General features: G+C 40.1%; 1 protein-coding gene across 2 annotated transcripts in view; it reads right to left on the reverse strand.

Annotated features, from left to right (window-relative positions):
• The window catches only part of usp45 (ubiquitin specific peptidase 45), a 35,875-nt gene continuing 22,171 nt past the window's right edge, over positions 1-13,704 (reverse strand). For both annotated transcript variants that reach the window (XM_044118146.1, XM_044118147.1), the window contains exons 9-18: positions 9,710-9,797; positions 6,894-6,975; positions 6,483-6,574; positions 4,777-4,833; positions 4,524-4,655; positions 3,175-3,844; positions 2,149-2,246; positions 1,960-2,046; positions 1,154-1,298; positions 1-187 (exon numbers count right to left, since the gene is read on the reverse strand). In XM_044118146.1, the coding sequence (XP_043974081.1) occupies positions 57-187; positions 1,154-1,298; positions 1,960-2,046; positions 2,149-2,246; positions 3,175-3,844; positions 4,524-4,655; positions 4,777-4,833; positions 6,483-6,574; positions 6,894-6,975; positions 9,710-9,797 (1,582 nt within the window). In that variant the 3' untranslated portion in view covers positions 1-56. The remainder of the gene's footprint in view (positions 188-1,153; positions 1,299-1,959; positions 2,047-2,148; positions 2,247-3,174; positions 3,845-4,523; positions 4,656-4,776; positions 4,834-6,482; positions 6,575-6,893; positions 6,976-9,709; positions 9,798-13,704) is intronic.

The raw sequence follows: 13,704 nt of genomic DNA on the forward strand, positions 1-13,704 counted from the left end.
TATATATATATATATATACCAAAAATAGATCAAAAGAAGTAGAGCGATGCAGAGGATCACAGCATTTCCTCGTAGAAGAGCAGGTATGCCTGGGAGCTGAGGACTCTGGACTCGGGTACAGTCTGAACGGTGGTGTCGCTGATGTACACCCACTGGCCCTGGGAGCTGCTGCCGGCCTCCTTTGCACCTAAAAACATGGAAAGCGTCAGCATCGTAAAGGATTAAGGCTCCTAAGGAGGTACCATAAGGAGGTACTCGGAAAATATCTGGAAATCAAGACAAAAACAAGGAAGAATCAATACAACACTTCAGAAAAAGAACATCATATGGAAAGTTAAACATGGATTTGGTAGTGTGCTTCAGAAGCTCCTCAAGAAGAACGTCTGGTCATCAGTTCCTGACCTCACGTTCAAGTGTGCTTTGCTTATTAAGCAGCATAATAACCCAAAGCACTTCAGTGGTTCCACCTCAGAATGTCTCAAATTAAAAAAAACGGAGGCTTGGATTGTCCTGGTTGACATCTGGAGTTTGCGGAATGACTTTAAATGGTTGTTCACGCTCAAAAACCTGGTAATGTGATGGAAATAAAAAGAACAGTGGAGCAAAGGCCTCTAAAACGCCTCCTTCTATACAAAGTGAAGCAATCCCGATTGTTAGATCTCCTTTGAAATGAACTACTTGAAGGCAACCTTTTAGTTTTATCCAAAAAAGAGACGGAGTGTAAATATTACAGTGATTCATCCTTGGCCTTGAGCAATGTTTTAAAGTTTGCGGATGCCACCTCGGCTCTGTTTGAGTTTCCAGCCTTCGATAGCTTGACCTGGCACACGAGTCACAATTGAAATGCCAGTTTCCTGGCACTTCAGAATGTGCTGCTCGCACTAACGGCGTCGTTTTAAAATTCAAAGGAAAGCAGCGGGAGCGGAGAGAAGAACAAACTGTGACAGATGAGCTTTTATTAGCAGCTCTTATCGCTGACCCAAGAAGACATCACGTTATTCTAAGGACGCTTGCTTCCTTCGGGTTGCCGTGACCTTTCCCAATATGCGCAGTTTTCTTTGAGCGAAAAAGGAAAACAATTAAATAAAAAAGATGCCACTTTCACTAGGTTTCCACAGAACAATGCTAGACTGTAAAGGAGCTGACCCCTGACCTGACAGGTTCTTGTGGCGCTGCTCCGTTCTCCTCTGAGGGGCTCGCACTTTGACGTAGGCGGTGTAGTGGCCGCCCCGCATTGAGCCGCTGTGTTCCACGATCCCGTACAGGCTGTAGAGGACGCGCTCGCCGGCAGCCAGGTTCTGGAAACCACGCAGGAACAAAGAGAAAGACACGAAAACTGAGCAAAAGTCTAGATTGAATTCTGAGCAAAGACGTTAGACTGACGGATGTAGACTCAAGACTAGTTGGCAACGAAATGTCAGATTCCTGTGCTGCTAGAGATTGGAATAATGTCATGTTAATTTATTAAAGGAATGTTTATATGGTTGAAACCTAAACAGAAATTTTACATAAAAATAAAGATACCATACAGTGTGTGATTTTGTTGTCACCAACAAATTTACTGTGGCAATATTAAGACAGCGTGTTAAGTCCATACTATGAAAACATTAAAAATTGAAAGAAGTCATACAATTCCAAGAATAAAGTTACAAAATTATGAGAATAAAGTCATAATATTTTGACTTTATTCTCATACGAGTTTATTCTTGTAATATTATGGCTTTATTCTCATAATTATTACAATTATTATAATTTTATTTTCTTAGAGTGGCTTTTGCAGCCTGCCATGTTATTTACCATTTACTAATTTACTGGTTTGTTCATTGGTGACTAAATACATCAAAAGTGAGCTTGACTTATTTTACATAAAGATTTGCTTGGTAGATTTAAACAAATACAAAATAATTGACGTTTCCCTAATTAAATTGAATTTTTTGAGCTATGGAAGTATAATGTTACCTTGCAGGACGCAGAGCAGAAGGGAGCCAGATCCAGGATGAGAGGAAAGTCGACATGACGATTCACCTTCCTGAGGTTCATCCCTGCCTTTACACACACACACACGCGCACACACCCACACACACAGAATGAAGCTATATGTACCACATTTCAGCACTAGTGGGCGTTGCTGAACAGGAGGCATCCTACCTGGTGGAAGCGTTTCAGATGCAGTGTGATGACAGGAGGCAGCAAGGATATTAGCATCTGTTTCCTGGCACTGGTGTAAATCTTCTCCATCTTCTTATCTGTGGAATAATCATTGAGTGTTAGAAGAACCTGAAATTAAATGTAAAACGTACATGGAGGTTGAAATCTCCCTCTGACGCTGCAGTGTTTATAATCCTGTTTCAGAGGGGAATCTGTGTAAAAGAATCACAAATCAAGGCTGCAGACTATTCTACTGACAATATCACAGATCTACTCTTACTTCACTGCAAAAACTAAAGATCTTACCAACTTTATAGTGCACATATCTCCGTACACGTGAAATGAGACAAAACTAACACATAACTAACTTTTCAGCAAGATGTAAGAGCTTATTTTAAGTAAATAATTTCTTAATGTTGATGAAAAAATACTTGTCCACTGGTAGATTTTTTAAAGACACAGGACAAATGTCTTGTTATAAGTAAAATAATTTGCCAATGGAACTAGAATGTTTTCATTAATTTTAAGAAATTACTGACTTAAAACAAGCTCCTATATCTTGCTGAAAAGCTACTTTTGAGTTAGTTTTGTCTCATTTCAAAACGACAGATCTTCTCTCTAGAAACTAGACCAAAAGCACTTGGTGAGATTTAATATTTTTGCAGTGCTCAACACCAAAAACAGAGGAAATCTACATTGGCAGAATTTCTATAAAGTATGTCATAGTCATAAAGCATAACTTTTATTGCTAAAAATCACTTGTTTATATTGTTTTAGCTGCAGGAAACGTTCTTCCACTCACTTGCCAGATAAGCCAAGAAAGAGGAGTGACCTATTGCAAAAACAATCCATTTTACAAATGGATCTGGGTTTCGTTTCTAGAGAAAATATCCTAATACACTTGAAATGAGACAAAACTAAGATATTTGTACTATAAACTAGCCCAAAAATATTTGGTAAGAGTTTTTGTTTTTGCATTAGCTATGAACATAGAGCTACTCGTGCGTGCCGGGCGTTGGGTCCCACCTGCGGCGGCGCTCTTGCGCAGCTGCTTCTGCCGGCGCTCGGTGCAGTTCTCACAGAGCAGCTTGTTGTTGCCCATCAGCAGCTCCACCGACGTGAACTGGTGCAGGCAGGACTGGATGGAGCATTCTTTGGAGGTAGGAGTGTAACTGTGGGACAGGGCCTGGAACGCCCCCTGGTGGTGGTAGTGGTGGAGCTGGTCTCGGCTCTGGACGTCCCTCAGGTCCTCAGGGGCACAGTGACCCGACGCGGGCGTGTCCCCCGGAGAAGAAGAGAAGCCCAGGTTGACTTTAGAAACAGCGGTGACCAGCTGCTCCACGGCGCCGCCCTGCTTAGCGGAAGCCGCCGCCGCCGCGGGGCAGGAGGAGGAGCCCGGGATGGGGGACGGGGTGAGGGTGGAGGTGGACGACGGGGTGGAGGCGTGGCCATGACCGGAGGGGCCGCCGCGCGGTGCCCACTCGCTCTCGGACGCCTCACTGTCGGCGTCGTTGCTGCTGTCCTGGGCGCCAGAATCTCTCTCGCTGCCGTCCGACAGGCTGCCCGCCGCCGCCATCTTGCACACGGAGACGCCGCGCGCTGAGCCGCCGGCGATCGCCTCCTCTTCGGCCCGTTCGGCACAGCAGGCCGCTCCCTTCTCCTCCACGGAGCTGGACGGTCGTCTGTTGAGTTGTTTCTGGAAGAGAAGTAACAAAACGTGGGTTGGGTCCTTTCACAAGTTTGGCCATTTTCCCAAAATGAGCAGCTGAGACAGTTAATCATTCAACTCTAGGGCTGAGATTCTGAAACAGGAGAACAGCTTTTTGTTTAAGATTTGTGCACAAATGGACTGGAACCATCAATCACGCAGAACTGTGAGTTTCATCTCACTTTTAATAGAGACTTTTAACAACAACAAAAATAATTTAAAAAATCAGAAATGTATTCTAATTACAATTATAAATGTTTCTGAAACATGATGCGATTCTCAGAATATTTGTTTTGTAAAGAAGGATGCAGGACCAATAAGAATATGTGATATTTTTCCAAAGCTGAAAGTAACTAGCTCTTAGCTTTAATTACCTGTGGACACTTTTGATGTGATCGTTCCATACTTTATAGATTCTAGCAATCTCAGACCTGGACTAAAAAAGCTGAGCTAGTAAGTTGAGTAAGTAAGTAAAGTAAGTAAGTTAATTAAGTTGAGTAAGTAAAGTGTGCAAGTTAAGTAATTAAAATCCGTAAAGTGAAATTAAAACATCTGAATCTCAACTAAAAAAAAAAAAGATACTCAATAATTGTGACTTAGTGTTGAAGGTAATACATTTAAATTTGATTTCCTGACAGCAGGAAGCTGTTTGCGTTGGCAGCCTCACCGGTCCGCTGAGCTTCCTGGAGTTCTTGTTGACTGAATGCGCTGCTGAAAGAACCTGCTCACTGTGGGCTGCATGGCTGTCCTGCTCCCGGCTGCCCTTCCCCAGGCGACCCGGGTTGGACGGTTTTGATATCTGAGGAGACGGGGGAAGGGTTAAAAAATAAAAAAATAAAAAATACAATAAAAATTAGGATAATTTAATCAGTATAAGAGCGACTTTCTATTGGCGTTGAACATGAACCAAAATGACTCACCCTCTCCTCTATGATTGGTAGAGAGATGTCTATGAAGGCTTCCTTTACTGTTGAGATCTGGAAAGGAAATGAGACAAGAGCTCAATATGTGGACATGAATGCATGTCCGCATGTTTATTAAGCTCTTTATTCAGAAAATGTCCACAAAATAATGGAGAAAAAAAAAAAGGATACGTTTTCATGAAATAAGAAAAACGTTAGTTTAACAGATGATCTCTGATGCATGGTCAATGTGGGTTTTATAATGGTGAGACGGGCAAATCACCTCAAACCATGACACTTCCACCGCCGTGCTTCACAGTTGGAACGAGGTTATTTATGTTTAGTCACATGTTCAAAGAGTATCATCTAGAAGGCCTGGTTTTTGTCGGCCTCTATACTTTAGCCTGGCTTTGTGTTTTTATTACAAAAACAAAAGTTGTGCAGTCTCTTTCTGGACAACTTCAAAAATGGTGACCACTTTTATATTAACAGGAACTGGGATCTCTGGCTGTTTAGGAATATCCTCAACTTCTACACCAGTTTTTGTAATCAAGAATTGATTATTTGATTTATTTTTAAGGTTATTTTGCTCTTTTTTATTGATCGTTATAACATATCCATGGTTCAAATAGGTAAAAAAAACAACAAAAAAACTTCAAACTGCTGAGTAGTGCTGCTGTAATGATTTTTATATAATGTAATATGCTTTATTTAAATGTCTGAGTTTATCCAATTCAAGTACAAATACATGTAGATGTATTTCTGACTTTAATGCTCGACTTTTGTCAGTGTTACAAAAAATGTTTTTAAATATGGGTACCGTATTTTCCAGACTATGAGTTGCTCCGGAAAAAGAGTCACATTGATCAAGAAATGTGAGGAGGAAAAAGAGCAAGACGCACACAAGTCACGGGAGCAGCTAAATAATGACAAAAAGTGTGACTTATACTCCGGAAAATATGGCATGTTCAAATATTTCAGAAAAACATGCAGGTTTTCATTTTTCCATTTCAGCGTAGCTCCACATGGGCTCAAACGTCCCGCCGCAGAGTTTGCACCCATTTAAGTGAAGAAGCTGCAGCTTCCTTTGGCTTTTTTTTTCCTCTCTCTTTCCCTCCGGCTGCACACCTGGCGCTCTCTTCCTGCAGCATCCTCTTTTATTTTTCACGGTGGCATTAGTTTTCTTAAACAGCCACAGCTCTTACAGTAAGTGCCTGGTGTAAACAGTTGGTGTTGGAGCTGGTCCTTGAAGTGTTTTTTGTTTCGTTTCTTTTTTTTCCCCATCAACGCCTCCTGTTTTTTTTCCCCTCTGACTTTTTATTCTATTATATCATCGACATTTGTTCCGTGCATAACTAACTTAGAAACGCTTAATGGCTGCCACACCTTGTAAGGAAGATGATTCCCTTTTTTGTTGGTTTTTTGTTTTAGCTGTCTTGACTTCGGGTCAAAAAACCCCCAAAAAAACACAAAAAAAACAAAAACAAATATCCGCCACAAATGAGGCTAATGAGGAATGCCTTTACAGCTTGTAATCTAATAGCCCTCCTTAGAAACCATTTAAAACGAAACAAAAAAGAGGAGGAAGAAGTTCACGACAAATTAAATAGCTGCTTCTGTCCTACATGGTGGCTGAATCCAGCACAACACGTGACACTATGCTGCTTCATCGGCTATTTGTTCTTGTTTTTTTTTTTTTTCTTCCCCCTGCCACATGCACTTACATGCTCGCACTCTTCACACATTATCGTGTTGGTAAGCTCGCCTACGAAGATCCGGTCAACAAAGGTCATCTTCACACCTTCTTTTCCATATGCTGATGAAAAAAGAAACATTTTTATGTTTCCCAGCATTTGTACTGCTAACAAAATGCTTTAGCGTAGCACAGATCAGTGGTCAGACACACAATAATTTTTGAAACCTGCTTTAAAAAAGAAAGGGACAATTTACAAAATTAAGATGGGTTACAAAAACATCGGAAAGTAAGACAAAAACAAAACAAAACAGTGAAACAATGTTTGTGCATCTTCTTCTTTTTAAACTGTCTTCTGACTTGACTTGTGACTGCATTTTCATTTACCACCACCAGGTGGAACTATTGGTCTTGGACATCTTTGTAGTGCTGTTTGTTCAACCTTTGACTTGGCGTTTGGTCTCCTCATCTGCCGTCTTCTCTGTTGGATTGTTGAACGCCTTTAAAATGGCCGCTTTCACTCTCTGCAAGCAAAAGAAAAACACAAACAGTGACAGTTAAACTTTAAAATGCTGTTCAGAAATATAAACAAAGTGCAAAACGAAACACCCTTTGTCATCTTTGATGATATGTGGGTGGCTGGGGTTAAAGCATTTATTATTATACAAATTAGTGAGATATCAGAATCTAGCCTGCAGCTGAGTTTGACAGGTATACCCATTATAGGCATCATTAGTGTAAAATAATTATTGTGCTTGTCTACAACTGTTACCATGTAAATCTCAAAATAAACTGTGTGTGTGTGTGTGTAGGTTTTAAGTAGGGCCCCTCTCATTGAAGGTGACATGGTCAGTGAGTGTGTTGGTGAGAGAGCTGTGAAGAGACACAGCCACTGTAAAGCACCAATCAATAGATAATTGGCCGAGGTCTATGTCTGAGTCATGACCAATCAGCCCCACCGACCCCCATTGTCCCGGTACCCACGCACCGAACTGGCTATTTAGGTCAAAAAGCCCCCGCTAATCCCACCAAAGTTAAAGCAGGCCGTGGCTCGCCTACTAATTAATTACCAGTAACCCCCTTCCCTGCAATTCCTTTCCCTCCCAAAAATAAAAGGGTGCACTGTCCGGGAGACGATGGGAGCGGAGGAGTGGGGGTCGTCGGACTGGTACATGGAAGCTAACGCGAAGATGGAGGCAAAGAAGCGCCAGACGAGAGAAATATTCCCCTTCTCGGTTAATTGCTGATAATTGCTTGGGCTCGAATTAGCATATTCAGATCGCTGATCCTAATGGGCCATCAACACAAACACTTGGGGCTACTTGAAGCTTTGTGACCTCCTATTGGGAAACGCACCGGTCTCTTCCTGACCTGCGGTCAAGGAAAGCACGGGTAGTTTCGTCGTTTGAGTTGCGGTTTTTATTTCATTTTTTTTCTTCGATTATTAAGACTGATTAATTTCAAACTGTGGTTAAAATTTGCTGTTGGCACGCAAAAGCGACCAAAGCCACTTTGATTGCTTTCTATTATCCACCATGTCATTAGGAAGGAAACTGGGATAATGTGTGCGCTCAATTAAAAATATTCCACAATTTGGGGTTTACAATGCCATTGTATCTTTGCTGTAAAAATTAGTTTCTGAGTGGATGAATAGAGGTCCCCCACCTCCCCCCCCAGACCCTCCTTTTCTGCTTCCTTGATTGGATTGGCAGTGATTGTGTGTGTGTGTGTGTGTGTGTGTGTGTGTGTGTGAGCTGGAGGGGGCTCTGGGTGACCCTCGAGCACAATGGAACGGCCCTGGAGCTCATTCAGCAGCTGTGGGTTTCCCAAGATCACACAATGATGCCGGTAGTGCCACTTGCAAGCCCCCTAAGTGGCACAACTGTTGGCGTTCACAAGTTTGAATGGGAGCAGAGGGAGCCCAGCCTGTGGCTCCTCCTGGGCCTGAGGCTGACTACTAAATACACCCGCTAACTTCTCCTCCTTGGTTCACGTAGGCACTGGTGGGCCCCTTCCAAAGAGATGCTGTGGGGTCTCCTAATTGCCCTGTGGAGGGGTTGAGGGAAGGTGGGGGACCTCCGTGTTTGCCAAGAAAAAAAAACAAAACATCGGGATTTCTGCAGGTTTCACCAACTCAGATTTAAGGTTTTTAAAAACAACTATGAATGAAATTTAAGTACATGAAATCACAGTACATTTCTGTATCATGACAGAAATGTACAAAAAAACCCCAGTATATTTTATGTAATGTATGTAATTATGTAAAACATAATGAAAATGTCTGCATACGACTCAAACATTTGTCTGACGGAGAAGTTCCACGAGAAAAATTCAAAATAATCCTGCCACCACAAAATTTCAGACCTCTGATTAGCGTGTTTAAGGCCAACTTACATTTTTCTAATAAATTTAAGGTATTTTAACCCTCCCGCGATCTTACAAGACAAAGACCTTAAGTGACAGGGGTCACAGTGTAACCCACAAGCTTCTTACACTGTGCGCAGACCAGGGGGGTTGCACTGACCCCACATGCATTTTATAACATTTTTTTGTGTGGTTTCGGGAACTGACGGTCTGACGGGACACCGCCCCCTGGCTCCCGGCTGTCCGACCATGACATTTACCAGGTTCATCCTGAGCATCACGCTAATATTGCGGGAGGATTATTAATGCCTTACATTCAGATACATGAATTTATCTAAAAGTAAGTGAATAAGTAAGAAAGAATCAATTAATTAGATGAACAAATTCTTGAAATAATTGTCACTAATTTAGTAATCAACCGTTACAGGCTAAAAAAGGCCATTTGCTGAAAGAGCATCTCTTATTAAGCACCTTTTGTTAACCAATTATTAATTGGTTAATCCAAAAATAATGAACAGATCAACCGTACACTGTTGATGTTAAGTCAAGCAGAAAGGGCTGAGCTTTTCATATTGATGTTAGAAATATTTATTTTGGGTGCAGATGCAACCTTTGCTGCAAATTATTAAGCATCCAATAAAGGGAAGGTGCAGTTGAAATTTAGGCACTACACCATGAAAATGCTCATTTTTCTTTTTATGTTATTGTCATTATTTATTTATTTCTACTATTGTAAGGTCAAACTAAAAAATCTGCAGAACAAGACCATGTTTTATTCAGTTAATCATCAAAAATAACCGACAGTTGCCATCCTAAAGCCTTACCAAGCCTTGAATGAACTTGGCAAAAGACTCCTTTTAAAACGGATTCTGAATTCATAAATTGTTAACTTACTTTAGTTTCTTCTACTCTTATGGAGTCCAGTAAGTAGTGCAGAAGTTCCTGGCTGTCTTGTTGTTGGTAGCCCTTGAAGCGTGGAGCTCTGCAACAGAACGAAGCTATGAGATCGGACAAAATAATACTACTAATAATAATAAGAAGAAGAAGAACAGAGAAACAGAAGGTCTGGAAAAGAGATTAAAAAAACAGTACAGTGAACAGACAGTGTTGGGAGTGAATATTCAACATTTTACAAAACAAACACACTGACAGACAACACAACAAACATTGAGTACTTTCAATGATGTCAGAAAGAACTCCCTCACACAATGAGCTGAGAAACAAAAGAACCATGAACAAAAGATGAATCTACAATTGGGTTTAGTGAAGGCCTTTTCACACCTTTTCATTTTTGGATGATATCCTGGCTGGAAGCAGCTCAGATTACTCACACAATGCATGTGTGTTAGGTGAAGACATGACAGACTACCAGGCAAATAAACTTTGATGACGGCTGCATTGTTGAGTACAGAACGAACTGGCACAGATCTGAGCATAAAAGTGAAAATATTGAACATGTTTATGCAGCCAATGCAAAAAGAAACTGGGCTCCTCTTTCTGTCTATATATATTATTATATAGTTATATAGCTTTATAAATATGAACATTATCATTTCCAAAAACACAAACCAGACTCCAGACGATATTTAGAAAGGAAACTGGTGCTACTCTTTTTACCATTTGCCTTTTTTTTTTTCTCCAGGTGCAAAATGCAACTCTTTCTGATGCAGGACATTTTATGAAGGTCAGGAGAATAGTTCATGCCTGCCTTGAAAACCTGCAGTTTCCAGTAATTCTCTGCTCTTTCTTCATGGTCTACTTCGAGGAAATGTTATTTTATTGATCTAATACATAATATCTACCTGCAATAAGTCATTTAGAGTTGTTTTTACCAGATCAGGGTATAATTTGTCATATTTTACAAGTCAGGAGTCAAAACAATGGTCAGAATAGAAGCAGGATTTAGAACAAAGTTTTCAGAAAATAATATGCAAATACTTTAAGTGATACGTGAGATTTAAGCTTTTCTATAACCATTTACCACCGCGTTTTTCGAAAAATACTGAGCTGTTATTCTCCTGGGATCTCTCCCAAACAAGCAACACTTTGGCACAGAGATGAACTTTAACATTTAATATACAAAACAGCTATTAGAGTATGAGATGTGCTTCGGGTGTTTTGCAATTCATCTGAGATTGGTTGGAGCATTTACTATAAAGATTTTCTAGTTAAATATCTTCTAATTTAATAATTATTCCCACTGTGGAATAAAATGCAAGTTGCTTGAAAATGGCTGCATTACTCTTCTGAGATTGACTGGCAGCAACAATTGTTTCTCGAAGGATGCTGTTGACATCTTTCCAACTGTTCCCCAAATTAGACCAATTCATTTCCTTTACTGCATTTAACATGATTATTGGGGTTTTATAGATTTTCCACCATACATTTAATAACACATTTAATTTTGTGAATTCGAACCTCTTCACTGTCAACAGGACGCCGGTGTCCTCATGGATTCATTGGCTTGCATGGAAGTGTTTTGGGGCTGATAGTTGCTGGGTTTAATAACCCACTTACAATGATAACAAAAATACTTGAATTTACCAAACTATAGACGTCTTTGCATGAAGACGGCAACAATACAGTAAGGCATTTCTTTCACAGTTCATCAACAAAGCTAAAGTCAACCTCCAACGGGGTTATTAGAGGGGAGGCTCTCCTTGGGTTCCTCCCTGGCTGTCCACGGTGAAGCAGATGTGCGGACAGATGCCAGGGGCAGATGGGCAGCGGAGACTGGAGCCATGGCAACCTGTTGGACCGAGCCAGCCACATAACTAAAGACAGGTTGGTCGGGCCAGCTCACTGAATAGGAGGAGTATTTTTTTGATTAGAGATGCCATCAAACAATACCAAGGTTGTTTGAATGCCTAACTGCTCTAGCATCACTGGGGTTCAACTTTATAATGTTTTTATGTACTAAAAATAGAATTATAGCAACATAACAAAGAAAAGCATTAGACTAAAGTTAGACATTATTAATAATCTGAATCAGGAGAGGAATGGTTGAACAGTGCTACATTGTTTTAGGTGTTTTGGTGAAATAGAACAATTTATTTCATCGGCTGGTAAAATGTATGAGCTCTTGAGAACGTTGTGTTTTTGAGCTCACAAAAATTACAAATTTATAACAAATTGCAGAAAACTGACACATTGTTGGTAATAAGATAAGGGGGACCTTCAAAATTTAACATGTTGACAAGATCCCAAAACCTTTGGGTGTGCATGAACATCAAGTTTCCTGGTTAACAGATGAAGATGAATTATAGCCGATGATATACATTCAGTTATTCCAAATTAGGAAACAAAACAAAAGAAACATAGGAAGTGACAGCTTGGTGTGAAGATAATTGAAATGTAGCGCACATTCGAACATGAATTGAAAAGTGGAGGTAAAAAAAAATAATAAAAAAATAGATACACAAAATAGAAAAGACGGAGATGGAACTGGAAATGAAAAGCATTGTTGGGATCAGTGGGAATGAGGAGGTCTGGAAGCTCATCCCAGTGGAGGGAAGCAGAAGGGCCCTGTAGCGCTGCTCTCAATCTGGCCAAAGCAAACAGCTGCGGTGCTAACACAATTAATAGCCGGATGAGTTAGTACCAGACACAAGGCCACACAAGCTTCCCCTCCCCATCCATCCACCCAGTCAGAGCGCATACATGTATGAGCAAAACAGAGGCGCAGGCTTCACACAATACAGCAATCCTTTGCCCACAAATAGCCATATAATAAAGAAATACATCTGAATGGGATAAATTCAAACTATAAGCTCAAAAGGTGTTGAAAAATCGATGTAGTGTATTCAGTGCCTCTCTGTAAAGGCACTGTATCAAAGGTCAACTTCAAGTTAAGAAAAGGTTGTCCTACTACTGCATATCAAATTTTGCCTCGACATTTTTTGAAGAAAAAATGATCTTCCTTCCTGGAGAGATGTTTCCAAATGCATTGCTTTGTCCAAACATTTTGACAATAGTAAAAAAAATATGGGGAATAACTAGCTTATTATATTATGTGATAAATAGATATACCTTCATTTCAAAATTGCTTGTACCAACAAATCATTATATTTAATGTATTTATTGTATTTTGTTGATGTGCTGCATGCTCATATGCTTATGTTAAGAATAGTAAAACACTATTTTATTACTTAAATCTTGCATTACACATATCAATTAATGTAAATTATTGAAAACTGTTTTGCAGTGGAAATGCTCAGAAAGGGGTTGGAATTAGTCTGTTTTTTTACGTAAGCATAAGAATCCGACTTTTTCCCCTCCACACGTCAGTGAATGCACCACGCCTAGACTTCAACAAGTCTCACTTACAACAACTCTCTCCGGTGTGCAATTTGTTACTGAGAGGAGAAGAGCATAAAGGAAATCGAGGGGAACACAAAAAGTTTTAGGCGCTTCAGGAAAGAAGACTCAATTTTCTATAGAGGCATGTGAGATATTCTGTTAGGATAGCATTTGATAAAAGCAAATAACAGGAAGCTGACCGTATTATTCCAAATTTGTTAGTTTCTATCCTTTTGAAAAGTTCAATTCTATCATAGATCTACAGGAAGTCTTTTAAAAAAATCAGCTAACATAAAGGCCAACTTACTCTACAGAAAATACACAATACTAATTACTAGTGATGCTAACCTTGCTAACTGTGCCAAATGTCAATTTATAAAAAAGACAGTTTTAAAATACCTACTGCACTGCCATTTTGTCTTTATTTTGAATGATTAGTGAAGCCCTGTTTAATAGCAGAGGAAAAATTACTCCACTCTCTCACACAGTGTGACATCACCCCTGGTACTAAGATAAATATTGATTGCTCAGTCACTGAAAGTCTTCTGGATAGTGACAATAAATGAGTAAATGATTTAACATCTGTTATA

Source organism: Gambusia affinis, linkage group LG05 (genome assembly GCF_019740435.1).
Source record: "Gambusia affinis linkage group LG05, SWU_Gaff_1.0, whole genome shotgun sequence".
Classification (NCBI taxonomy): Eukaryota; Metazoa; Chordata; class Actinopteri; order Cyprinodontiformes; family Poeciliidae; genus Gambusia; species Gambusia affinis.